Source organism: Exophiala aquamarina, assembly GCF_000709125.1.
Source record: "Exophiala aquamarina CBS 119918 chromosome Unknown aczIA-supercont1.17, whole genome shotgun sequence".
NCBI lineage: Eukaryota > Fungi > Ascomycota > Eurotiomycetes > Chaetothyriales > Herpotrichiellaceae > Exophiala > Exophiala aquamarina.
The window spans coordinates 439,100-465,250 of record NW_013550571.1 but is presented as its reverse complement, the minus strand read 5'-3'; the positions used below and the strand labels follow the sequence as shown (position 1 = coordinate 465,250).

Genomic DNA, 26,151 nt, shown 5'->3' with positions numbered 1-26,151 from the left:
GATATCTTCCGTGGCCAATCATATTCGGCTTATTCGCCACCACCAGAATTTCCAGCAACATGACACCATCGGCAGTTGAGGGCGACGGCGTCAATGGGGTCACTCAATTAAATGGCCACAGCGTTGGCACACAATTGAAGGCGACTGCTCCAGCATTCCACCCAACAGGCACACCAAACAAGTCAAAATATCACGCTTCCTCGTCTGATGAAGCCATCCACGCAGAACACGAATATGCTGCCCACAACTACCACCCCTTGCCCATCGTCTTTGCCCGAGCACTGGGTACCAAGGTCTGGGATCCAGAAGGTCGAGAATATCTAGACTTTCTTTCGGCTTATTCTGCTGTCAACCAAGGCCATTGCCACCCGGAACTCGTCAAGGCACTGGTTGAACAGGCGTCGACATTGACTCTCAGCTCCAGAGCGTTCTATAATGACGTGTTTCCTCGCTTCGCAGAATTCGTCACCAAGTATTTCGGCTTTGACATGGTCTTGCCCATGAATACCGGTGCTGAAGCAGTCGAGACTGTCATCAAAATTGCCAGAAAATGGGGTTACAAGTCTAAGGGTATTCCTCAAGGGGAAGCCCTCGTTCTCAGCGTCGCAGAAAATTTCCACGGTCGCACAGTGAGTATTTGCAAACACACCAGTCTTCAACACAGATGCTTACACTGAAAATAGTTCTCCGCAATCTCCATGTCAACGGATCCAGAATCGAGAGACAACTATGGCCCCTATCTACCAGGTGTTGGAAGTTTGAACCCGGGCACTGGGGAGGTGATCCCTTACAACGATATCTCGGCCGTTCGCAGCGTGTTTGAGTCTCATGGAGAAAAAATCGCCGGCTTCTTGGTCGAGCCAATCCAAGGAGAAGCCGGCATCGTTGTCCCCTCCGACAGTTATCTCTCCGACCTCCGTGCCCTCTGCGACAAGCATAATGTCCTTCTCATCTGCGACGAAATCCAAACCGGCATCGCCCGCACGGGCAAACTTCTTTGCCACGAATGGGCCGGCATCAAACCCGACCTTGTGCTCCTCGGCAAGGCTATCTCCGGCGGCATGTATCCCGTCTCCTGCGTCCTGGGAAGCAAGGAGGTCATGCTGACCATCGAACCGGGCACCCACGGATCCACATACGGTGGTAACCCGCTCGGCTGCGCCGTTGCGATCCGAGCCCTCGAGATCGTCCGCGAGGAGAAGATGGTCGAGCGTGCCGAAAAGCTCGGCCAGGTCTTCCGCGACGGTCTGCGCGACCTCAATAGTCCCTTGATCACCACCATCCGCGGCAAGGGCCTATTGAATGCCATCGTCATCGACGAGTCCAAGACTAACGGCCACAGCGCCTGGGACTTGTGCATGCTCATGAAATCGAAGGGCTTGTTGGTAAGTCCAGCCCCAGTCTGAGACCTTTCCTCTGTTTGAAGATGTGATTCTCTCCTCCCACCAGTAGATTGACAACTGGGAACATTATTGACTGACCAAATACTAAATAGGCCAAACCCACTCACCAGAATATCATCCGCCTGGCCCCTCCATTGGTCATCACCGACGAGGAGATCCAGACTGCATTGGCAATCATCGGTGCCGCAGTGTCCGAGCTGCCAAACCTGAAAGGCGAAAAGGAGGCAGACGTCCTTCCTGAAGGAGAGAAGAACGTCAGCATCAAGGTTGACAACTAAAAGCTCCCTCCGTTCCCGTCCTTGTGGCTGTTATGGAAGATAGAAATTCAGTTTTACGATTTCATGGATTCCGCCGGTGACCAATTGCGTTACTCAAAGTCGAGGCGTTGGGTGGTTTGCTTGGGTTGTCACTGGACTCGACCGCCTTATGCATTTCAACGAAAACCCTTGTCAATTTGTCGGTTTCCCCGCCCATTTGCAAGGAATATGGCTTCATGGTAGCGATTTCGGCGTGGGATGGATTACTTATCTATTGCAATAACTTCAGGGACATGGCATAGATGGCTAGGCGTGCCTCTCGTGGCTCTTTTCAAGTGAAGCGAAGTCATACTTACTTGTGCGCACGACTTCTGTGCTGGACAGAGGGAGGATGAAAGCGAAAAACGACAAGATTGGAGAACATGGATCAGTGATGGGTATGATGGAAACACTGAGACAGCGTCCTCGCTGAGTTACACGCGGGCATGGTATAATGCCAATGACAACAAGCCATACTATATCTGGCGTACAAAAATGAAGTCTATTCTAATGTAGCATTGAATTGGAAATCTGACTTCCAGCTTCTAGCAAGGAAGACATCCCTCCCTCTCCTAGTCTTCTCCATGATCACTGCCCCGAACTGCCCTTCCCCGTCTCGCTCTTGCCCTGGCCCAGTCGAACTTTTCTACTCCGTGACGAAACGACCTGCATCCATTCGGCAGAAACCAGTTCTACCCTTTCCGTTCTTCTCCACCGTGATGTCGTAGTGGACTCCTTTCTGCGAAAAGATGGCCAATGCAAGGAGGTCATGAGCTCGCCTCACAGATTGCGATTGATAAGATGAACCTACTGATGCAATGCCGATCTCCCCCGAGAAGGAATGCCACTGAGTTTCAGAGCCTTGCACCTGGCCGGACAAAGTTTCAGCTGTGGCCGAGTTTACGTAGCTGTTGTTTCTGGAGGCAGGATGCCATTGCGGTGGATACCTCTGCTCGGGTAGGTTGGTTCGATCGTTTTTACATACCCCAGGAGTTGACGATTGCCATCCGTGAGGCCATGCTTCGGCCTTCTGAGTTTGGTTCACCCACTGCTCCACAGCGGGCGAATATCGCTCAGGTAACGGCAGCGGAAGGATCTTGTTGACGCTGGCGATAGTGTCTTGGTTGGAGGATTGGTCGGTGGTTTCTTTTCTGGTTTCCTTGAATCCGTCATGGGCGCAGCCAGATGGCGTCTTGAGGAACCTCAAGTCCGCTGTGTGGCATCCAGCGGACGAAGCTGTGATTGCTTTGTTGAGGCTGCGGCTCATCTTACGCGACCTGGGTGTTTGCGGTGTCGGACGTGGAAGGCTTGGTGGCCGGCTCCTTGAAAGGAAGCAAAGAAATCTCTGATTTTGGCATCATGACCGACCGTTCCTGTGCATCTCGTACTTTCTTATACTGCCTCCTGTCCTGCAGCCCCTTTCCGAAACCCCTAAATTTTCCCTTCAATGCCCTTCGCAACGTGGACTCGCTTTTCGATATCCTGGTTGTGACGAGGAGCTTCAGCCGTGTTACGCCAAAACAGGAGCGAGGAGCAGACAACTGTGCAGCGACTCGGGCCCCGCGGAGATTGGCTAATACGCGTGTCCTCATCTGCATGATGTCTTGCCAGCGCCAAGAGGAAATGAACAAATGATGCTCCAGCACACCCTGTTCCTGAACCCGGACGAGGCTGAAGGAAAGGACTGGACGAAATGAGTGGCCTCGGTTGATCTTCTCTTACTTCAACGGACACAGGCAAGTTCATGTGGGCGCTTGCAATTCACCAATGGGCATTTTGACGTGCTCGTCCAACTTGAAATCGATGTTGTGCGTTGTCAAAACGTTGGGGCTGCATCATCGACGCCTTTTTGCTCAACATTCTTAAACAGTATGTTGCACGTCATATACTGCGGGTGTGAGTGTCTGTACAACGGAACCCCTGCATTAGATGCAGGAACAAATTCAAATAAGACGGTGGGTTTGCCCCTAACACAACAGCTTTTATTTCACTCAGGCGAGGCTGTCAGCCGTACCGAAAGTTCCACTCCCATTCAACCACGGCAGAAGCGATGACAAGCAACCTGTCTTGTAAGGTGTCAGTCGGGAATGCGGAGTCCCAGGCTGACCTAGGCTGGGATTTGTTGCGACCAAGCAGCGAATCGAGCTTTGAAAAATCCTGGAGGGGAGGTGGTGAACACCTGGTCATCAGGGGTTCGTCCGTTGAGTTTGGGGCGAAGCCCATCGATCCAGACGATCGTCTGTCAACGGAGCCCGTGAATAAGGTCGAAAGTTATTTCTCCTGCCACTTGTTCAACAACTATTCATTGCGTCGGATCAGAGGGTCTAGACTCACATCATGGTCAGTGGCGAGCACTGATCACCGATCATCAGCGTCTAAGCCTGAGAAAGGGGCCAACAACTCGGCTTCATGGCGTAGAGGACTGCCATAAACGACAATGGAAATAAATTGAGAAGTCGCTAAATGCAGATCAACCTCATGTCTGCAAGAACGTAGCTGCAGCGGCCGAGCGCTTCAACATTTAGCGATCCATCGTCGGGGCTGGTTCCCAAGCACAGTTGATATGTGGCATCCAGCTCAGTCAAACATGCGATTCTGCTGGCCGGTATGTCCCTTCTCTCGGGCAGTTGATTCGGCGCAGCCATCGGTGAGACGCTCCGACGTGCATTCTGGAGCTCTGAAACATCGATATTTAGCAGTGCTAGCTTCTGGTTAGTTGTTTCTTTGGACGAAGTTTGGTGGTACATAGTACGTACGGACAGGAGCACTTTGCACAACTGAGATGAGTAACATCAACAGCGCCAACAGTAGGCCTCTCATTGTAATGTGCATTTTAAATCAAGTCCACCTTATAATCAGAGTAAACAATGCCAGTCACGTACAAGGTATGATCTGGCGATCTTGAGGCACTCAACTGAAAAGCATTCCGAAGCGTTTGTAGGCTCAGCGAGATTCCTTCCATCCCTTTATATGCCAACACCTTTGTGATATATAATCAACCCAAAAGAACTATTTTCCAATAACTTCATGCCAACCTCTCCATTATTGTGATCGACAGATGTGCTTTATTGGCGCACGGGCTGCCGATTGACAGTAAATATTGTCCTTGACATACAGCTAGACACCTTGCTGGCCTGTGCCCCGTATGTCTCCGAGTGGCGCAGCCTTACTCGTACGTTCATGGTCCGAAGTCACGCACGGACGTCCAGTTCGTCAACATCTGGATATGGAACGAATTCAATCAATCATTGTCTTCATACGTAAGCAATTTGCAGATCTCGTACCAACCACTTTTGTTTCTATGCGCACCACGCCTTCAAGCTCAAGTTGTGAGGAGATTTACCTGAGAATCTTGAGACCCCAGCGGGCTTTAACACGTCAGACTCGCTGAAAGATGGCTGGAGGTGGGGATAGTCGTTGCTTGTGTCGTCGTGATATGATCGTCCAGGATTGCCGCCGTGAGTCTCATTAAGACATGAAGAAAGGAGCCGCCACAATAGGAGTCGCGTTGACACGTGTTGAGGAAGACGAGGAAAAGAATCCACCTGCCACTGCCCGTCCTTTACCCTCAGGCCAGAATATTCTGCTGCTGCCTTGCAATTATCAATGATGTCCATGATTGCGAGATTCCCAGGCGATTCTCGAAAAGCGGCACGCCGGACCACAACAGGATCCTTGCCGTCAGCTCGTTGAAGCAGGGACTACCCCGTACCTTGTCCTTGCTATTGCACTGAACCTCAAGGGGCTGGTCCACGAATCACGCAGGATTTGCATGTTGAAAGATGGAATACTTCGCGGCAGTGCAGAAATGGCTCGCCAAATGCATTGCGGAGTAGCGAGGAAGAGGTTTACAATATCTTCCGTTCAGCCAGTGACAAGCCTTGCACATACAGAGACTTCCAGGCAAGTCAGACAGCAATAAATACGGAGTACAGGGTGCGTACATATGAGATGGGTTGAACCACAAGCCCCCGCGAAATGCGTACCATGAATGGTAACTTAGGCCGACCGATCGTATTACCATCGCCGTATCACGGCCTCGTTGGTTCAGGTGAAAGGGATCCGTGTTTAAAGCCAGCGGCTAATGCGAGGCTTCGTTGATCTGCCCTCGTGCTTATGAATAATCATAGGCGGTGGTACGCACACCATGAGGGCATCTGCCGTGTGCAACACCTGTCCCCGCTCGGGGACAATCCCCGAAAATTCCAGAGCATCGATGTTCTCTTGGGTCTAGGGGTCGATTTATGTCCCAAGTTTGTGGTGCTCAACACCCATGAGTCGGCCTTTTCATTCCATATTCGAACAAGCATTCAGCCACCATGAGCCATGGACTTAGCTACCGATCTACACGCCTTGGCTGCCACACTTGAGCTGCCTTATCCATCACAGACGGCTAAATTCTCTACAGGATACAGCCCAGGATATGTGAGATCAGTCTTCCCATTCAGCCGGCTCATTACCAGAGCCCACCCATGACTCAAACAAATGGGCTGCGGTTGGAGGGATCTCTCGCTAAGGAGTGGAATGAAGCCTCTTCGGCAAAGTTGAATCAAGCAAAAATTCAAGCAATGTCCGGCGCCTTGAGGAATTCGACAAGCATCGGAAGCTCCCCATCCCCATCCTCAAATCGAAGACTCCGCAACATCGAATGGGATCCCCGGATGTCCCAAGTTCTACGGCGGAGATCCCGCCATATATTACCAGGGCACTTATTTCGAAATGGATGGGCGATCTTTATTCGTGCGCTTGCATGCTCGGCTCAGAGCAAGGCTAAATCCATGCCACACCTCACTCCCCTCGTGGATGCTACCCCATAAGGTGGGTAGTCTTCCCACGGGGCATATGGGAGGAATATAATAAGAACAGCCAGCTCCTCAAAATGGCCTTTTAATGCAGGCCGACCTCTTCTACCCTCCAAGCAAAGAATTATCAGGTAAATCGGAGCCATGGCAAAAGTCTTTAAGCCCACCACAGGAGAAACGGGGGCCGCCGACCCTATTCTTACGCGTATTGCGAACGAGGATCAGGTTGTAGAAACCTCAAGCAAGTCATGAGAGTTACTAATGGAACTCTCTAGGTTCGTTGGTATAAAAAACCGAACTTGCGATACCTATATTTCATGTTGTTTCCAACATGTATGGGCGTCGAATTGACTTCCGGGTTCGATTCTCAACTGATCAATGCACTTCAAATTGTTCCATCTTGGATTACATGTCAGCTGCTTCCCTCAACATGTTAGCTTGACATGCTGACTAGTCCATGAAGTTTTCGACAACCCGCAAGGGTCCTTGAAGGGTATCATTGCCGCAGCGTACTCTCTAGGAGCCATTCTCTCCCTTCCATTTGTTCCTATCATCAACGACAGATTCGGAAGAAGATGGTCGATTTTCCTCGGGTCGTGCGTTATGATGGTTGGCGCTATCATTCAAGGATGTGCCAACGGCGGTAAGCAGCCTTGCCTGGCCTTTGATCCTCTGCTAACTGGTGATGAAGTTGGAATGTATATTGCTGCACGGCTCATCCTTGGATTCGGTATACCAACTTGCATTGTATCTGGATCCTCTTTGATTGGTGAATTGGGTTATCCCAAGGAGCGCCCGGTTCTCACATCTCTTTTCAACGTCTCCTACTTTGTTGGTAGGTTTATGCCCGCCACGCAGCGCTGGCTTGCAATCGTCCGAGTTTACTAACAGAAAGCTCCTAGGACAAATTACCGCAGCTGGAATCACATTCGGCACAAACAACATTGCGTCCAACTGGGCTTGGCGAATTCCTTCCCTACTTCAAATGGCACCGTCTCTGCTTCAGCTCGGTTTCGTCTTTTTCCTCCCTGAGAGCCCTCGTTGGCTGGTGACCAAGGACCGCAGCGAGGAAGCCTTTGAGATCTTGACTAAATACCATGCAGAGGGAGACCGAGACTCGGAATTTGTGCGAGCAGAAATGGCTCAGATCCAAACAACTATTCACCTTGAACTCGAAGGCTCCCGGAAATCATGGCTGGATCTCTTCGCGACTGCTGGAATGCGTCGCCGCGTTCTTGTTACGACCTTCCTCGGCCTTTTTACACAATGGTCCGGAAACACACTCATCTCCTACTACCTCGGCGATCTTCTTGCTATGATCGGCCATACCGAGTCGACTTTCAAGCAAAAGATCAACCTTGGCAATTCATGCTGGAGTCTAGTGTGCGGTGTCGTTGCATCTCTTCTAGTCACCCGCTTCAGGCGGCGGACGATGTATATGGCCTGCACGATTAGCCTTTTGGTCGTGTACATCGCTTGGACTATTTCGATGCAGCAAGCCATGGTTGCCAAAGCAGAGAAACGCCAGAACCAGTCGGCCGGCGTCGCCACCATATTCTTCATCTTTCGTAAGTTTCCATTTGGCATGCCCCCCTCATTGTGCAAGATACAGAGTCCACGTGTCACCTTCTGAGATGGAACACTAAATTATATCAATTCCAGTCTATTCTCCGGCCTACAACCTTGGGTACAACGCCTTGACCTACACTTATATGGTTGAATTGTGGCCGTATGCAGAGAGATCTCGTGGTATTTCGCTGTTCCAATTCTTCGGGCGCGGGGCCAATTTCTTCACGACATTTGTCAATCCCATTGGCCTGACAAACATTGGCTGGAAATGGCTGATCACGTATTGCTGCTGGCTTGCCTTTGAAATTGTCTTTGTGTGGTTTCTGTTCCCCGAGACATCCAATCGTACTCTCGAGGAGTTGGCATTCTGTAAGTCCCCGTGAATACTTTTCTTTGCTTCGCCTGCTATTCCTGCCAATCTGGGGGGCTTTTGGAATCACCAATGTTTCCATGGGCTTCGACGACTAACGATCTATTGCAGTGTTTGAAGACAAGGCTCTCGCGGAGCAGGCTGTCATGGCTGTAGAGAAAGTGGTCAACAACGACGACGTCGATGCCGTCACCTTGGACACCAAGCGTGCCGAAGCGGCACAGACGGAGCTCGTCGAGGAAATCCCTGCTGGTCAAGCTCCAAGCAAAGTCTAAGGAGTCAGGACCTGGCTTCTGGTGCCAGACTTGCTGAGTCTTTATGCCACTCCCGAGCCTTGCATCACCCCTGTCACAAGTGGCACCCGATGTTCTCTGCTTGGAATCTGGACTTTCATTAGCATCACCAGTTCTCGAAATCAAAGCGAAACATTGAAATAATCGTAAAGTGGATGAAGTACATCGGTGTCTCCAGTATTATGCATCGCTAACATGCGATGAGCTTGGCTGTTGCATTAGTAGCTCGAACCCTTCCCGGAATACGGAAGTTTCCTAGCTGGTAGTTCCGTAGTGATCCCGGCCAGTTTTATAATAATACTAGAATGGATTGATGGCAACAGGCCTGGAATTTTTCGGTTTTTGCTTCTGTCTCTCAATTTACCTTCGTTGACACTCTGGCCTAGTTATATACACGCTTAGGGACGAATGCAAAAATAACCCCGTATCAACTTGTTGGGATATGTCGATATTTCCCCCTTCATTTTTATCTGTAGGGAGCATCTGCTCTTGCAATAGCAGCCAGCTCCGGCTCCCATTTGTCTCCATTAGCTAACAGCTTTTCCTTATTGTAAAGTAGCTCTTCTCGGTACTCTGTAGCATACTCTGCGTTGGGTGTTTCAACGATAGCATCAACGGGGCAGCTCTCCTGGCAGAGGCCACAGTAAATGCATTTTGTCATATCAATATCGTAACGAGTTGTCCGCCTCGAGCCGTCTTCTCGCTCTTCAGCTTCAATAGTGATGGCCAGTGCTGGGCAGATAGCTTCGCAGAGCTTGCAGGCGATACATCGCTCTTCACCCGATGGATACCGTCTCAGCGCATGCTCGCCTCGGAATCTAGGCGAGATTGGGCCTTTTTCAAATGGGTAGAAAATCGTGTAGCTGCAAGGTAGGGCCTTGTTAGTCTTTTTCTGAGGTGTTTCCGGTTGTGAAGACATACGGTGGTCTGAAGAACTGTTCGAGCACGACATACATGCCGCGAAACATCTCGGTCAAAAGAAAATAATTGCTGGCCTTGTCGAGGACGTGCTCTCCTTCATCGAAACGCTTGGGTCTGGGTAACCGATAACCCTGCGGGGGAGGCCCGGAGGGGAGGGCATATCGAGGACGGGAGGTGTGGAAATGAGCAGCTGTGACGGTGGCGCGGAGGAAAGGTGATGTCGATCGGTCTGTAGCTTGTCTGAGGATGGCTGAAGCTGTGTACGGTCCCGCGACCAGTCGCGATGCTGGACGAAGCGTCGACGCCATTGTCCGTACAAGTCGCAGACAGAGATAGACAATGGGTGGCGGTCGCGAAAGGGAATATCAGGGAATGCCAGCAATGGAGGACGTCAATGAGCCCAGTCTGAGAGAATCGGGGCTTGGGGCGATGTGGAGACTTGTCATTCAATTTCGAGGGATGTTGATTGGGAAGAAGCTGTGCTGCATTATGTAATGAGTCTGCACGTGATTACCATTCCAAAGCTCGACAAATGTTTCTGTGGCTGCATAGGCAAGTGCAGCTGCTGCAGCGACCATTCGATTCAGAGTTGCTCCTTCTGCTTGACATCAGAATCTCAACCACCCTCGACCATCGACCGTCCAACATCCACCAGTCTCGCTCTCTCCACGTCGTCAACCTCAACAGTGACCTCTGTTTCTCATCTCTGAGTCCCTCAGTCACTTTCTCCCTCGTCAAGATGCTCCGAACCGGTGCCGTAAAAGCGCTTCAAGCTATCACACGGATTCAGGTCCCCCGACAATTACCTGCGTTCCGATCTCAAATCTCATCTTCATATCTGCAATCCTCGCGAATCGCTCCCGCATTCTCTGTCCCAAGCATAAGATGCTACTCGGCATCTGCCGGTCTCACAAAACCAGAGGTCCAGGGCCGGATAATGGATTTGTTGAAGAATTTTGACAAGGTGCGCTTCTGAAGAATAGAATCCTTTCCACCGAACATACTCCTCTAACACTCTCTCAGGTTACAGATGCATCAAAGGTACAAGCCTGAAACGTGTTTAGGGTACGAAAGCCTGTTGCTAACAATCACCACCAGATAAGCGGTACATCGCACTTCCAGAATGACTTGGGGTTGGACAGCTTGGATACCGTCGAGGTAGTCATGGCCATTGAAGAGGAGTTCAGCATCGAGATCCCGGACAAGGAAGCCGACGCCATTCATAGCGGTATGTTTACGCACCTTCTATTAAAGGCGTTTCCTAACAAGCCCAAAAAGTCGACCAGGCAGTTACCTACATCGTCGCTCAGCCAGATGCTCACTAGGGGATTGTTGGTGAACTGGCAGTGGTTGCGTTGCGCTCAGAAAAGAAAACCAGCTCTGTACATTTTCCTCATTGACGGGAAATCCATTGCAATTGTACTATCACTACATTGTTAGATCATCGGATCTCCCCAACAATCTTCAACCCTCTTCCACTGCTTCTTACTACTTGACTCTTCCATTGACCAAACTGAAATTCTCTTTGGCAATGCTTCTATGCCTTTGGTTTCTTATTTTATATTATATAATTCCGGATTTTCGAAGGCTGGTGATATCTGAAACAGTATATCCCAGGTCTGAGAGCACTTCGTTGGTGTGCTCTCCTAACAGTGGTGGCTTCATTCGGACACTCATATTGGCATCTTGGAATTTCATTGCTGGTCCAATCAATCTCAGGACGCCATCTTTTGCAGCTTCGAAATCATCAACCTCCATGATCATATTCCTTGCCTGTGCTTGGGGATGTTCGACTGCCTCGACCACGTCATTGATGGCTCCATATGGCAAGCCACTGCCCTCGAAAGCCTGCATCCACTCATCTTTTGTTTTCTCTTTGAATCGTTTCTGCAAGATACCGTTGATCTCTTCTCGATTTGCAACCCTGTCGTCATTAGAATGGAATCGTTCATTCTGTCCAAGTCCCTCAACCTGTAATCGATTACAAAAACCATCCCACTGTCTTCTGTTGTTGGCCGCAACATACACCATCTTCTTGTCTTTTGTCTCGAAGCCACCATAAGGTACCAAGTTTGGATGTTCTAATCCCATCCTCTTACCGCGCCTCCTTGCTTCTGGCCCGTTGTTCCGGTCAAGATTCATACTGGCCAACCCAACATTGATCAACAGACTCAGCGAGCTTTCAAACAGACTTCCCTCGACGTTGGTCCCTAATCCCGTGCGCTCTCTCTGCGCCAGTGCAGCTAGAATCGCTCCATGTGCATACAGCCCAGTGCAGAGATCCGCCATAGCGACCCCAGGCTTTGACGGTAACCGACCCTCTTCCCCGGTGATATGCAACAAACCAGCTTCAGCCAGAGCAAGGGCATCGTACCCAGCACGATCCTTACTCGGCCCGGAAGAGCCATACCCACTAACACTCGCATAGACCAACCGCTCATTCTCCTTTCTTAAAGCCTCATACCCTAGCCCCATGGCCTCCATCTTCCCCGGCACGAAATTATTCACCACAACATCGCTCTGCCTCGCAAGATGCTTCACAATCTCGACACCTTGAGGAGTCTTCAGGTTAAGCGTGACGGATCTCTTGTTCCGATTGATCGCCGCAAAGTACAGGCTCATAAGCGGGTACTCGTTCTTCCACATTTGCGCCTCGTTCGCGGCACGCCACTGCCGCGTCTCGTCCCCGACGCCCGGCTGCTCGACCTTCACCACTTCCGCCCCGTAGTCTGCCAGGATCTGGGTACAGAATGGCCCTGCCAGCACCCGCGAGAGGTCTAGTACGCGCAGCCCTGATAGCGGCAGGTTATCTGTAGTACCTCTGGTGGATGACGTTGAGCCGGTGTCGTTCGAGGCGCTGGACTTGCATCGCGCCGGACTTAACCTTCTGGGCTCGTCTTCTCTGGGGGTTTCAAGACGTGGAATCCTCGCCGCTATCGTGACTGTCCTCCTTTGACATGGTTTCACGCCAGAGTTGAAGCTTGTCCTCACCAGCCGTATTGACTTCTGCATTGCCTTTCACAGCGAGGGGGGACCAGTCGCTAATGTTTGATAATACCTGGCCGAGTTTCTCGACAGGAGTGAATCGTCTTCTTTCAAGGTCGAAAACAAGCAAGTTCTTTCTCCAATGAGCTCTGGCTTACTTGCTGCCTGTGAAGCACCACTTAATCACTCCATGCGGAGCGACAACTCGGGACCTAGGCACAGACGTCAAGGCGAACTCCGCACAGGGCTCTGTGGGAAACCTGCGGGATTCCGGGAGCGCGACTAATTGGCCAGTCCAACAACAGGACGACCAAACAGCTGCAAGGCACACCCGGGAATTGGATATCTGAGGGTACCCTGAAATCCAAGTACAACGCTATGACAGTACCTGTGTTGAGTAAAGCGGAGTTATCGCGGCCTTTCCAAGGCGATACTGAGTTGATAATTACACTTAATATATGGTTGACGCCGAGAACGGCCTTGTTCTCCGCACTTCAAGCCCAGCCTTGTCGCCTCTCCGCACACGCCCCCCAGCCTCGGCTTCTTCTCCCTCCTTGTCGTTCTGACAGCCGCCCTACGACTCCAAAAACTGTCTGTATGTTCTGTCAATTAGGAGTCATCCCGAATTTCAATCACCTCTGAGTCGATCCGTTTCAAAGCTTCGGTATTACTCTGTCTAGCTTTGGCAAGGTTCCCATTACTTTACTCACCCTAGTGTGTTCATTCCTAGGACGAGAGTTACCCTGATATACCTTTCCCCTCACCCTTCACATGGCACCGTCTACATGATAGCGTGCATGGTAGGTCTCTTGGCTCCTCTGAGAGAAGGAAGAACCGAGCGAGATTCGACAGATTCATTGTTTTAAACGGCGAAAATAAACTTAGAGCAGGTGGAGGAGGGCTTCACCCTGATACCATGTGGTCCAAGAAAGTTCTCAGCGGTTGTATATCCCAACTGTTAAGACGTCCGGTATCACGACCAGGGCCACCACCACTGTACGCATCGAGTATAACGCAAATCACATGGATACGCTCAATTTCTGCGCGGGCGACGGAGTACCTCCAAGTCCAAGACCCGGACCTCACAGAATCACAACGAACAGTGCGCGAAGCGATCAGTAAAGTCTGCTCAAAATTCGACGACGCATACTGGGCTCAGGCGGAGAAAGAGCACCGGTTCCCCGTGGAGTTCCATCAGGCGGTGGCCAAGGACGGCTGGCTGGGGATCTGCATGCCGGCCGAGTACGGGGGCAGCGAGCTGGGGATCGCCGAGGCGGCGGTCATGGTGCAGACGATTGCGGAGTCTGGGGCTGCGTACGCGGGCGCCAGCGCGGTGCACATGAATATCTTCGGGCTGGAGCCGGTGCGGAAATTCGGGACGGCAGAGCAGAAACGGCGCATGCTGGTGCCGCTGATCGCGGGCAAGCACAGGGCGTGTTTCGGGGTCACCGAGCCAAATACAGGCCTCGATACACTGAAGCTCCAGTCCCGCGCCGTCAAGGATCCCGGAGGCCAGCACTATCTCCTTAGCGGGCAGAAGATATGGATCTCGACGGCGCAGGTGGCGGAGAAAATCCTGGTCCTGGCACGGACGACGCCGCTCGAAGAGGTCACGAAGCCGAGCCAGGGCCTCAGCCTGTTCTACACCGACCTCGACCGCGAGCAGGTGCAGGTGACGGAGATCCCGAAGATGGGGCGTGCCGCCGTCGACTCGAACTCGCTGTTCTTCGACGGCTGGAAGGTCCCCGCGCAAGACCTCATCGGCGAGGAGAACCACGGCTTCAAGATGATCATGCACGGCATGAACGCCGAGCGCATCCTGATCGCCGCCGAGGCCATCGGCATCGGCTTCGCGGCCTTGAGGCGTGCCGCTCTCTACGCCAGCGAGCGCAAGGTGTTCGGCCGCCCGATCGGCCAGAACCAGGGGATCCAGCACCCGCTGGCGGACAGCTGGATGCAGCTCGAGGCCGCGAGGCTGATGATCTACCAGGCCGCACGGCTGTATGATTCTGGGTATGAGGCTGGAGAGTACGCCAACGCTGCTAAGTATCTGGCGGCTGAGGCCGCGTATAAAGCCTGTGAACGGGCCGTTCTGGCTCATGGCGGCATGGGCTATGCGAAGGAGTATCATGTCGAGAGGTATTTCCGGGAGGTTATGATCCCCCGGATTGCACCCGTCAGTCGAGAGATGATTATGAATTATATCGGTCAGAGAGTCCTAGGGCTGCCGAAATCATACTAGCTACATAGGTAGAAAGTGAAACCTGTACCGATACTCCGAAGAAGCGAATGAAAGTGAACAGAGTCGAAGTAGGGTCGACGTACCTGATAGGCACCACGAAAGTCACCTTAGAAGAGTGGCAAGCACAATTGGGTTGTTACGTTCAAGGCCAAGAGCGTAGCAGCTCATCACAATAGGTCAAGGGTACAAATGTTAAATCAAGGTCAATAATAGGGGGTTATCGTATTCATGTCATGTTCAAACCTATCCAGTATCAATACAGACTAGGACCTCAGAAGAGACTCAGCCTCCATTCTTCTGTCCAGAGACCTCAGCCTCATTTCTTCTAAATGATCTATACTGACACTTTACAACAGTACCAAACTACCACCCAACAATACGCCGCCCACGACTACGCCCAGTGCAGTGATTCCACCCAGCTGGATAGATCCCGGCCGAAGGTTCGGATTCGCGGCATTGGATGAACTCGAGCTCGAGCTCCCGCTGTCGGCGGTGCTGCTGGCGCCCGAGCTTTTTGTCGGAGTCAGTTTGAATGTGGCAGACCTCGAAGTTCCCCCAGCAAGGCTGCCAGTGGCGGTAGCCGATGCCTCTGTGACATGTGGGTTTCCAGTGAAGGTCTGTGCGACGCTTGCCGCAGTAGCAGTAGACGCGACGTTTGGGATACCGCTGCTGACCTGGAAGGCTTGGACGTTCTGGTCGCTAGGATTGGCGTCAAAGTTGGTCTGTGCAATTGCAATCTGCTGGTTCTCGAGATCGTACACGACGTACGCACTGCGAAGGAAGGAATCACCAAACAGGAGCGGGTTGTCGCCTGCCGCTTCGATTCCGAATGAGCAAGCGGGGTCTCCGTTTTCGAATGTCGGTTGAGATCCATCGGTGGTCAGGAGAGGGGTGACAAATTCTGACAGGCTCACGTTGACGATGGGGCCACCAGCCCCGCCAAATGTGAAGGAAAAGGTCACGTCGTCATCGGCGAGTGAGCATTTTACCACATTGCCATAGCTTGGATCAGTCAGAACGCCCACGCCATTGAAGATGTCATTGGCGATATCATCGGGCAAGAGTGTGTCAGTGGTTCCGGAATCCAGAATCACTGGTAGTGGAGCAGTTGGATTGAATTTGGAAACCTGCCCAGCTGCAGTGACAGTAAGGCCAGTCCAAGCAACCGTAAAAGACGAGATAGTCTGGCTTTGCGTGTCGATCTGAATTGGTAGGGAGACTAGGTCACCGTGGTATTTATTCGTGTCCACTCCGCCAAACAAAATTGAACCCGTTGACGATGCCAGGTCGTCCAGCCAGAGGGAGTACGCCAAAGTGTTTATGAAGCCTTCGCTCTTTAAGACATCGATCACGTTGGGATATGTGAACCCGTTTTGAGATGCAGCGGCTTCTCCGGACTGAAATCCAATACCCATGATGCCAATGCCGCGAGTGTCTGGAGAGTGACATATGTTAACATAGTTTGCGCCAACGCAGATTTCCAAAGACAACTATGACGGCAGAAAGGAGCATGGATTGGCTCCAACCATTCGCGAGAAGGGGTATAATTTATTGCGAAAACATGTGGATAACTTTTCCACCACTGTGCTCTGGGGAACTTACTAGCTGTCAGGGCTTCCGCCATGGTCATGTTTGTGAGCTGTGTGGAACCAATATTTAAGACATCCGATAGGTATGACCCAGCAATTTCCGTGCCGTCGACATATTGAATTTGGAATTCAGGGAGGTTGAGTTCCGCAAAAGTAGACGAGGCGGACGAATCGTAGGTGCCGACCGGACAGTATTGGATGTCCTGCCTGCAGACATCGGCGTTCACAGAGGGGAACCAAATATCGGAAGAGCCTGTGTCCAGTTGAAGAGAAAAGGCTTGACCTGGGGTGCCGACGGTAACGTTGATGAAGTATAGAATATACTCATTGGTGAGACTGGCCAGTACGGTTTTGTCGGATGCCCGCTTCCTAAGATGTGGGACGTCTTCGGCGTTGACGCGACGGCGTTCGAAGTTGAACCCAACAGTGCCTGGACTGGCAGACGCTGTTACCGGCGCGATTGAAGTGACTATAGCTGCTGCCGTGAGCAGAGGCCCAAGGATGGCAGGCATGTTGAATACAAGGCAATGATATAGCTATGGTTGTAAAGGACTAGCCAGAAACAGGACAGGTAACAATGAAAAGAACGAGAAGCAGAGAACTCATAAGAAAAGTCTCCCCGGACAAGAGGTAGAGAGCCTTTTGGATGCAGCAGAGAGACGAAATCAAGAGAGGCGCAGTTCTGTGTTTCGGTGGAAGGAAGCTGGCCAGGACAGTGACGAGTCCGGCCAGCTCCTGCTCCTTCCTAATTACCCCTTTGGGTGCCTTCCTTCCTCAGCTCAGGGAGATCGATGAAGCAGGGCAGCTGCAGATGGCTGATGAAGGCCCGCACGGCCTACCGCCCTCGCCTCTCAGCGAATAACATCCACTCGGAGGAAGAGATCCAGTCCTGAAGCGTGCGGCAAAGTTGGATGATGACGAAAAAGCAGGTCGAATGGCCAAACAGGGCAAGCACGAGTGGTCCTCGGATCTCTGTGGAAGCCTCGGGTTAAGCTTTTAGGCGTGCACGCCCCGCAGAGACCCCCGAGGGCCCCGTTCACCCTCCTAAGAACGCCTTGATAGGCACCAAGGTGGCGCCAAGGGGCTTTAAGGGTCACCTTATTTGTTACAGTCCAGCCTTGAACGAGTGTCGCTCGGACTCACTCCCCGGCAGAACGGCCTGGATCTGCCACCTGATCAGGACTGATACCGGTAATGTAGTGCCCCGCTCCAGAAAGCTTCGCCACGCTTGTTCCTCGCCTCAGTGCATGGATTGTTCAAACATGTGGATGTCGCCTCACGTTTCACGCTCTGGCCCCCAAGTTACGATTCGATAGGTTAGAGCTTACGAAGAGAGACAGCATATCGTTCGAAGGAGACGAGCTGAGGCGCTGTGGGATGGCCATATACAGAACAGATACCTTGGTGATGCACGATATCTTATCCATAATACTTGTATTTCAAATGTATGACAGTACGAATGGGAACAGCTCCAACCGCTGATCCATTGGCCGATCCCCTTTTTTCAAGTCGTTGTCGTGAGATAGTAATCCCTGCACCAAGTGGACGAGGGCAAGTGTCCACAATGCACACTGCTCCGGCCCAGCACCTGGTAGACATGTCACTACTGCTGTTGCGGGATGCCAAGCATTACAATTATGAGCTGATCTCAATCAACCAACTCTCAGCTCCGATACCTTCCAACCGTCCATCGATCGTGGCATAACATACAATATGTACAGTCTGCTGATATCCGAGTAGCTCGTACTCTAGCAAAAATAGCTGCTTGTCAGCCTGGAAAATGGACCGATCCAAACGCCTGCGCCATTGGGCCATCAATCACCGGATTAGAGCCCGTTCTATGCATTCAATGGCTTGCGTGCCACCATCAGGTACATCGGGGTAAACAGCTTCTGTTTACCTCCAGCCACCAAACAGTCAGCTGCCAGCGCAAGGCTGTCACCTGTTTTCTGTGTGCCAGCGGGCATTACCCTCAAGCTTTCACCAACGCCAAGTAGTTTGTGCATCAATCCTCGTCCCCACCACGTCATCCTGGCGACTGTGAACAGATCACCGAGACTGGAAATGAATTTTAGTTCGCCTGCCAGAGGATAGTACCACGGAATGGCATCTGGCCGCTCTGCAAGATCCTCGTGGTGCTCAAGCTCGAATCCGGCAGCCTTAATGGCAGCCAAACCCTCCGAGACCTTGACCATATTGGAGATGCCATCACCTTGCTCGATTCCGAGTCGAATTTCTCGGTGTTCCGGGTTGTCATTGTCATAATTGTCGGTCATGAGCCATTCGTAAACGCCGAAAACGCCCCCAGGCTTGAGAACTTTGTATATCTGCTCGTATACACCTTGTAGTTTTGGGGCATGTACTGTTGCCTCGATGGCATAGACTGCATCGAAACTGTTTTCGGGGAACGACATTTGCATGAAGTCTCCCTTAACCGCGGACCATTTGTGAGCAATGCCCTCTTTCTGTGCGTAGCGCAGAGATCGCTCGATCTGATAGTCGTTGTTGTTCAAGCCAACCACGTTGGCACCGGTAAATTTGATCATCTCACGAGCAGGCCCTCCAACACCACAGCCAACATCTAATACTCGAGCGTTCTCTTGGATACCCATCTTCAGGGCCAAGTAGTGTTCGTGACGGGCAATCGCCCGATAGAAGGATTCTCCATAAGCAAATCGGCAGAAATGGAATGAAGTACCCCAGCCATACTCGTAGAAGTCGGTGGCAAGGTTGTAATAACTATCGGCGAAAATTTAGTACGAGATTTGCAGGGGCGAGGTGAGGTGAGGTTCGGGGAAACATACTGTCTAGTCAGGGTGGCATATTGGTCCCTGCGGGCCTTTCTGGTCTCCTCCGTCTCAACAGTAGCGGCTTTGTTGTCCCAATGCTTGAAGTATTCGTCAATGGCGGCTTTCTGTGCAGCCTTGTCCTTATTGCGCATTGCAGCAAGTCCTCCACGTGCTTGTGAGGATTTTCCATGGAGAGCCTTGTTGAAGGAAGCATCGCGGGCATGATCCTCTGCCTCGAGGGTGTGGGTGGAGAGAACTGCTGCTGGTGCCATCTTGAACGTTGATGGCAAGGGTTAGAAGACAGGGAGACGAACAGATGAAGCAGTGTTGAGGCTACTTAAGAACGTTGAAATCCAAAGAGGGACAGGCGGTCAGGAACACGCTCGGATTGTAGGCGATCCGAAGGAATGAATGAGTTATACGAGTGTGAAAAGAGCGGCGTGGGTAAGGACTAGGAGATCCGTACGGAGTGCAGCAATTTACTAAGGGAGCGGCGAGCGAGAAGCCAAAGCCAGAGTGTAAAGCCAGAGGGCCAGAGGGCCTGAGGACCCGAGCCGAGTCTGCCCACCAAAAAAAATATGGCACGATCCGGAGAGAGGAAGCTGCGAGCCAGCGACGCCCCAGTTGGCCACCCCTAGCCAATCGTAATTTGTCCATCAAAACCTTGGCAGGGGTGCAGCGCAGCAAGCGATCATTGATTGATTGCAAGGGTAGGAGCTAGTGCTGGGGGGGAGGGGGGTTTGGGTGGGGGTGTTTGGCAATTTCTCGGAATGAGCATTCTGCAATTGCAATCACCGTAGTCACGTGCCATTGCTGCATATTCGCTAGACCTTCCCCTTGTGCGTGTGCATGTGGCAGCCTCAGCCTGACGTCGGCAGAGATTTTGCCATGCGCAAGGCTGTTTATCCCACTACTGGACACTTCCATTCCATTTGTCAGGCCCTCGTCGCGTTTTGAGTTATAAAGCTGTGCTTCACGCTTCACTATCCTTCCCATCCCTCCTTTCCACACCTCAACTCATCTGCCATGCCGCCACCTCAGATCAAGCAGGACCTAAATCGCTCTGGCTGGGAAACCACCGACTTTCCCTCCAGTTGCGAGAACTGCCTCCCAGACAACCCTTATGTCCAAATGCTAAAGGAAGAACATGGCGCCGAATGTAAGATCTGCACCAGACCATTCACCGTTTTCCGCTGGAAGGCCGACCGAACCGCTCGAACCAGACGAACCAATATCTGTCTGACTTGTGCTCGTCTGAAGAATTGCTGTCAGTGCTGCATGCTCGACCTGTCGTTCGGGCTGCCCATCACTGTTCGAGACGCCGCTTTGAAAATGGTCGCACCAGGTCCCCAGTCCACCATTAACCGCGAGTACTATGCACAGGAACACGAGAAAGAACTCGAGGAAGGTCGTGGCGCAGTCGAAGCATACGAGAAGACTGATGAGAAGGCCCGCGATCTATTGAGAAGGCTGGCAAATAGTGAACCATACTACAAGAAGCAGCGACGCTTAGAGGCAGAAAACCCTGCTACTTCGAACGAACAGAAGCAGATTACAACTGGACCAGGCCCAGTACGCACATCAGATTCGAGAAGAGGCAGCAGCAACCAGCGTGGTTCCCGTTCAGGCCCTGGTGGTCCCAGATCCGTGGCCGGGGCTGCAAGGCCTCCGCAGCCAGAAGATTATCTGCCTCCAGTTGATCCCAACATAACGTCTCTCTTCGTTACAGGCGTTGAAGATGATTTACCCGAGCATGCCCTTCGCACGTTTTTCACTCCCTTTGGCCAGATCCGATCTCTGGTCTGTTCCCACCGAGCACACTGTGCATTTGTCAACTATGCCACAAGAGAAGGAGCTGAAGCTGCTGCTGCGCAGTGTCAAGGGAAAGCTGTCGTCCAAGGATGCCCTTTGCGGATCAGATGGGGCAAGCCTAAACCGCTTGACAACACGGATCGCGAGCAGCGTTTGGAGTGGGCTAGAGAAGGTAGACAAACAGCTGCCGCTATCAAAAACGCCCAAGGTGGGCGGGCCTCTATTCAATCAGGCGGTGCTGGCCAGATTGAGGGAGCTGGAGAAGAAGAAAGCTCCGATGTAGTTGTCGCACCTCCGCCGGGACAAGGAGAGGTGACCTATGCCAGTCTTGCAGGTGACTAAGATTCGAATGGTCGGAAAGTATTGTACATTTTGAGCAAGGCGTTCAAGAGAACATGTTTCCATGGTCGAGCCAACAGGGTATCAAGTGCTTGTCAACCATAACTCTTTGATTTCACGATCCACCAGCCATCTTGACTTTTCCACCTTTGCATAATGGGTTCTTGATCGTATCATTGTCGCCTCGCTCTGTATCTTCGTGTATGTTTAATTCTAGAACCAAGGTTAGCTTAGGCCTCGCCTCAAACTCACCACAGATTGTCAACTTACTCAAAATATCAGAGTCTCCCTGTCGCTCTCCTTGAACGACATTGTGTCTGAGAACTTGTGCGACACCTTCGGCATGGGCTATTCCCTTGGAAGCCTCCTCAGAAGCAGGGTCTAGGGAACTCAGACTGTCAAAACCAGCACGTGCCTGCGTCCTGGCAGCATGCAGAAGCGGGAAGTCGCCCTGGAATGCGATACGTGTTGCTCGAAGCAGATGTCTGTATGCGGCGAGTGCCATCTGCGCAGTGATAGATCGGTTTAATTGACAGTCTGTCTCTTGAAGATATTGGATAGCTCGTAGTATTGGTCGAGGAGTCGGATATATCGTATAAGTACCCGTACAGCTGCACTGGGCGACAAGCTGCATCGCCGTCTTCCCGGCTGATGTCAGTTTTGTATGGAGGTCATGCTGGAAGGTCTAGCGAGCCAATCGGAGCTTGTTGAGGGGCCGTAAGGCTGGAATTTTTTTGATTCCCATACACTTTTTATTTTGTGAAGTCGAACTCACTTCTACTCGACTCTCAAGCGCCGGTCGAGTCAGACACCCTACCCATTCACCAGGGGGCACTTTCGATACCGAGTAGAGACAATGGCCGAAGCAGCAGCCATTCCTCCTCCGTCCGCGGACTGGAAAGGAGACAGCGATGCAAATCCTCACTTCAAATCACTAGGAAAACTCTCCGCTCCGATCAACCGAAAGATTGAGCCTTACGGTGCCCAATTTCTTGCCTATGCCCGTCGCAAACGTCATGGTCGCACTTTCTCTGAGGACGACCGCATTCAGGCTCTATCCAAGGTCAAGAAGTCAGAGGACGATGACGATGGTGAGATCAGTGAGCCTGAAGATCCCTTAATGCTGGCACGAGATGCCAAAGACTGGAAGGTCGGTTGAGTCGGAACTTATTCGCAACCACATGATTGACGATTTAACAGGGACAAGATCATTACGCCGTGCTCGGTCTATCCAAATATCGGTTCAAGGCTACGGACGAACAAATCAAGAAGGCTCACCGCAAGAAGGTCTTGAAACACCATCCTGACAAGAAAGCTGCCGCAGGCCAGGATGACGAGAATGACTCTTTCTTCAAGTGTATCCAGCGTGCCCACGAAATCCTTACAGACCCCGTCAAGCGACGCCAATTCGACTCGGTCGATGAAGAGGCAGATGTTGCACCACCCACCAAGAAAGAGATGCAAAAAGCAGGAGCATTCTACAAGAAATGGAACGCTGTTTTCCAGAGCGAGGGCCGATTCAGCAAGAAAAATCCCGTACCCGTTCTAGGTGATGAGAACAGCACAAAGGAGGAGGTCGAGGAGTTCTATGATTTCTGGTACAACTTCGACTCGTGGCGCACATTTGAGTATCTCGACGAGGATGTGCCCGACGACAATGAAGGACGAGACCACAAACGCCACATTGAAAAGAAGAATGCCAATGCTCGCCGCAAGCGCAAGACCGAAGATATCGCTCGTCTACGCAAATTGGTCGACGACTGCCTCGGCTTTGACGAGCGCATCAAGAAATTCCGTCAAGCGGCCAACGCCAACAAGAACAAGAAAAGGCTGGAGAAGGAGGCTACCGCCAAGCGCGAGGCCGAGGAAAAGGCCAAGGCTGCTGAAGAGGCAGAGCGCAAGAAGAAAGAGGACGAGGAGCGCTCCAAGGCCGAGAAAGAACAAGGCAAGAAGGCCAAGGAGGCAGCCAAAAATGCTGTCAAGAAGAACAAGCGGGTCGTCAAAGGCAGCGTCAAAGATGTCAACTACTTTGCAGAGGGCGGCGAGGCTAGTCCTAAGCAAATCGACGAAGTTTTGGACGATGTTGACAGAATTTTGGGTAACATTGACGCGGACGAGTTGGCAGATCTGGTGTCCAAACTGAATGTTGCAGGAAAGGATGCCGCCAAGGTCAAGGCAACATTCAGTGCCACTACTGGTGCTTTGGTTGGTGCTGGCAAGTTGAAAGCGGCAGATTTGAAGGTCTTCAAATGATTCCTCGGACACCTCTACACCTGATGTACCGCAATACGAACAGTAGAAGAGGATGAGGTGTTTACTCCAGTTTAGCGATCGATAGACAGCCCTGACATGAACCCGAGATGAAGTTTTATTTTTTCGGTTGGTCTGTTTCCTCGGTCAAAAGCAAAATATTATTTCTATCGCCACGAACACCTTCCTTCCATACTTGCTAAGATGTACATATATTCAGGTCAATGGGTATCCTCCAATTCAGAAGCTTTGTCAGAAAATCATGAAGCGTGAAACACTATGGAGCATTTAACAGCCCTCAGCCCTGTTGGCCCGTCTGCTCTTTCATCCTGAGCTCAGCTGGTTGCACACGTCGGTAGACAACGGTCGCCATCTCAAAGTAAGGCTGTTGGGCGTAGCATTCCTTGCGCACATCGTCGATCTTGGTCCACCAGTCTCGCTTGAGACCTTCAGGTTGGGACTCGGCAAAGGAGCCATAACTCTGCTTTTGTGTCGACGGAGACAAGAATGAAGAGTACAGCCGCTCGTAAAAATTCCACCCGGCTCTAGACGATGCTAAGTAATGTGGTTCTGCACCGGATGTGCTACCTGCCGTGCGAACCTCCGATACTTCGACGATTCGACCGAGTCGATCGGTTGGTAATACCGAGGTGTACGACTGCCGTCTCTTATGAGTATGACCCCTGCCGCCTCCGTGTGATTCAGCCTGCTTGTTGGTATTTTCAAGTGCGGGCATGCACGGGAACTCGACACGTTCAATGAGTTCCTGACAGAAGTGGCCATCTTCTTCCACCCACGAAGGCAATAGCAAGCTCGGCTGGTGGACCATGAACTTTCGCAGAACATTCATGTTCAAGTTCTGGTGTGTCCAGTAGTCCAAGAGAGGACCTGCACGCTGCGGCAGGGCATCCATGATCGAGACGATCATCAGGCCTCCAGGAGAGAGCACTCGGGATATCTCCTCGATGAGCACCGGCCATAAAGTGCATTTGATGGATTCGAACAGGTGGTGCGCAATGACGACATTATCGAAAATGGCGTCGACATAGTCGAGGCGAGGAAACTCGGACCATTGCTCAAGCAGAATGTTCGGCGGTAATCCCCAGCTGGATGAGGCCAGATCAAATGGGAGATCTTTGAAACCCACGCTGTGGACCACGGTGTCTGTGTATTTGGTCCCGAGATACCAGCTTTCTGGTGATCCTGTGTGGCAAACTTGTCAGGACGATATCATCACGCCACATGAGCATGGGCTCGACTTACCTCTGACCGTGCCCAGATGCAGGATATTTGCTCTATGGAAAGTTTCCTTGTCTGTGCTAGACAGGCCGGCAGGGACTGGGAAGATGCCCTCGGTTGGGAGCTGTCGATTGGATAACTTCTGGGCACGTACAAGTGCCCAGATCGTCGTTTCGTAGTCGAACTCGTACATCATCTCTTCATCGTCATCGTCCACTGGCCACTGCTCGGTGAGCCTGACAGAAGCAGTTTGGTCGTTTGCTTTCTCAATCTTCTTGAGTGAGCGTTGAAACCGTTTCCAGGGGTTGGGACCATCCTGAGGACTCGTTAAGCGTGTCTGGACTGATTGGACTGATTGGACTGATTGCGGTCCTTCTACCTCATGTACCCGTACCGAGTTTGGGCGAGACAGGGGAGGTGACCTGTGAGACGAGCTGTCGACCTGGTGGTTGCTGGTGGTTGATGAGACGGCATAATTCCACTCTCCAGTTGACCTCGTCGATGATATGTCTGATGCTCTTGATTGCCTCCCAAATGGGTTGAAGGCGGCCTCAAGAGCTGGCTCCCGTTGCTGCTTGTTTCTTGTTGCTGGTCTGCTGTGCCGCTGTTTAATACGGGAATTCCTCAAACAAAGAGTCAAACCTTACCTGGCTGCTGTGGAAGCACTTTTGACGCTGAAATAGTCACGAAAGGAGCCAATCTTGTTCTCTTGGCTGTCCACAGAGTGCTGAGAGCTGGGGCTGATCACAGAGGTCCTCGACGACCTGCCCGATGGTGGAGGGCTGAATGCAAAGGAAGGAGTATCAGCGGTTCGCCCCGACACCGAGACGTTGCTGAATGCATCGTTGATGCCGTCAACGACCTCTTTTGCCTCCCTCGTCTTGCGAGCCCGTCGTTCTCCCACCTTCTCTGCATCGAGAGGATCTTTGCAAGCGACGTTGAACATGTTGGGCGACTAGGTTTGGCAAAGTCTCTGATCTGAAGACCCTCCCGGGCACATGCTTGGTAATTGAATGAAATTATTCTGGGATTCGCTCCCTGCACCTCGTAGTGCTCCCTGCAGGACACATCTGCACTTGGAAACAGAGTTCGATAATCATGTCACACCACCCATGGACTTCGAATTGGGAGCGAGCTCGTGTTTCCGACGCCAAATCCTGGCGATGGCCTAGACTTTTATCATGGCTTGATGATAGTGAAGACGAAAACAAGCCATAAGAAAGCATACCCGGTGTAGGGAACGTGCCCGATT

General features: G+C 51.8%; 12 protein-coding genes across 12 annotated transcripts; 6 read left to right on the top strand and 6 right to left on the bottom strand.

The window, feature by feature from the left end:
• Window positions 1-59: 59 nt before the first annotated feature.
• A1O9_11430 (ornithine aminotransferase) lies at window positions 60-1,681 on the top strand (the record flags this gene model as incomplete). The annotated part of the gene is made up of 3 exons (XM_013399723.1): window positions 60-629; window positions 684-1,385; window positions 1,496-1,681. 3 exons carry the CDS (start codon window positions 60-62, stop codon window positions 1,679-1,681), a joined length of 1,458 nt encoding a protein of 485 aa, XP_013255177.1.
• Window positions 1,682-7,107: 5,426 nt separating this feature from the next.
• Window positions 7,108-8,715, top strand: A1O9_11429 (uncharacterized protein; the record flags this gene model as incomplete). Its single annotated transcript, XM_013399722.1, has 4 exons — window positions 7,108-7,336; window positions 7,404-8,069; window positions 8,164-8,439; window positions 8,552-8,715. The coding sequence occupies 4 exons, from the start codon at window positions 7,108-7,110 to the stop codon at window positions 8,713-8,715; spliced, it is 1,335 nt and encodes a 444-aa protein (XP_013255176.1).
• A 484-nt stretch (window positions 8,716-9,199) lies between these two features.
• A1O9_11428 (NADH-ubiquinone oxidoreductase 23 kDa subunit, mitochondrial) lies at window positions 9,200-9,962 on the bottom strand (the record flags this gene model as incomplete). Its single annotated transcript, XM_013399721.1, has 2 exons — window positions 9,200-9,596; window positions 9,655-9,962. The coding sequence occupies 2 exons, from the start codon at window positions 9,960-9,962 to the stop codon at window positions 9,200-9,202; spliced, it is 705 nt and encodes a 234-aa protein (XP_013255175.1).
• Window positions 9,963-10,393: 431 nt separating this feature from the next.
• Window positions 10,394-10,979, top strand: A1O9_11427 (NADH dehydrogenase (ubiquinone) 1 alpha/beta subcomplex 1; the record flags this gene model as incomplete). Its single annotated transcript, XM_013399720.1, has 3 exons — window positions 10,394-10,618; window positions 10,753-10,882; window positions 10,933-10,979. The coding sequence occupies 3 exons, from the start codon at window positions 10,394-10,396 to the stop codon at window positions 10,977-10,979; spliced, it is 402 nt and encodes a 133-aa protein (XP_013255174.1).
• Window positions 10,980-11,217: 238 nt separating this feature from the next.
• Window positions 11,218-12,666, bottom strand: A1O9_11426 (uncharacterized protein; the record flags this gene model as incomplete). Its single annotated transcript, XM_013399719.1, has 1 exon — window positions 11,218-12,666. One exon carries the CDS (start codon window positions 12,664-12,666, stop codon window positions 11,218-11,220), a length of 1,449 nt encoding a protein of 482 aa, XP_013255173.1.
• Window positions 12,667-13,555: 889 nt separating this feature from the next.
• A1O9_11425 (acyl-CoA dehydrogenase) lies at window positions 13,556-14,881 on the top strand (the record flags this gene model as incomplete). The annotated part of the gene is made up of 1 exon (XM_013399718.1): window positions 13,556-14,881. The coding sequence occupies one exon, from the start codon at window positions 13,556-13,558 to the stop codon at window positions 14,879-14,881; it is 1,326 nt and encodes a 441-aa protein (XP_013255172.1).
• Window positions 14,882-15,228: 347 nt separating this feature from the next.
• A1O9_11424 (uncharacterized protein) lies at window positions 15,229-16,982 on the bottom strand (the record flags this gene model as incomplete). The annotated part of the gene is made up of 2 exons (XM_013399717.1): window positions 15,229-16,316; window positions 16,484-16,982. 2 exons carry the CDS (start codon window positions 16,980-16,982, stop codon window positions 15,229-15,231), a joined length of 1,587 nt encoding a protein of 528 aa, XP_013255171.1.
• Window positions 16,983-18,308: 1,326 nt separating this feature from the next.
• On the bottom strand, window positions 18,309-19,531 carry A1O9_11423 (sterol 24-C-methyltransferase; the record flags this gene model as incomplete). The annotated part of the gene is made up of 2 exons (XM_013399716.1): window positions 18,309-19,209; window positions 19,275-19,531. The coding sequence occupies 2 exons, from the start codon at window positions 19,529-19,531 to the stop codon at window positions 18,309-18,311; spliced, it is 1,158 nt and encodes a 385-aa protein (XP_013255170.1).
• Window positions 19,532-20,285: 754 nt separating this feature from the next.
• Window positions 20,286-21,413, top strand: A1O9_11422 (pre-mRNA-splicing factor slt11; the record flags this gene model as incomplete). Its single annotated transcript, XM_013399715.1, has 1 exon — window positions 20,286-21,413. The coding sequence occupies one exon, from the start codon at window positions 20,286-20,288 to the stop codon at window positions 21,411-21,413; it is 1,128 nt and encodes a 375-aa protein (XP_013255169.1).
• Window positions 21,414-21,525: 112 nt separating this feature from the next.
• A1O9_11421 (uncharacterized protein) lies at window positions 21,526-21,915 on the bottom strand (the record flags this gene model as incomplete). The annotated part of the gene is made up of 2 exons (XM_013399714.1): window positions 21,526-21,623; window positions 21,681-21,915. The coding sequence occupies 2 exons, from the start codon at window positions 21,913-21,915 to the stop codon at window positions 21,526-21,528; spliced, it is 333 nt and encodes a 110-aa protein (XP_013255168.1).
• A 351-nt stretch (window positions 21,916-22,266) lies between these two features.
• Window positions 22,267-23,663, top strand: A1O9_11420 (DnaJ like subfamily C member 2; the record flags this gene model as incomplete). The annotated part of the gene is made up of 2 exons (XM_013399713.1): window positions 22,267-22,560; window positions 22,611-23,663. 2 exons carry the CDS (start codon window positions 22,267-22,269, stop codon window positions 23,661-23,663), a joined length of 1,347 nt encoding a protein of 448 aa, XP_013255167.1.
• Window positions 23,664-23,958: 295 nt separating this feature from the next.
• On the bottom strand, window positions 23,959-25,845 carry A1O9_11419 (uncharacterized protein; the record flags this gene model as incomplete). Its single annotated transcript, XM_013399712.1, has 3 exons — window positions 23,959-24,863; window positions 24,924-25,495; window positions 25,547-25,845. The coding sequence occupies 3 exons, from the start codon at window positions 25,843-25,845 to the stop codon at window positions 23,959-23,961; spliced, it is 1,776 nt and encodes a 591-aa protein (XP_013255166.1).
• Between the last annotated feature and the right edge of the window lie 306 nt (window positions 25,846-26,151).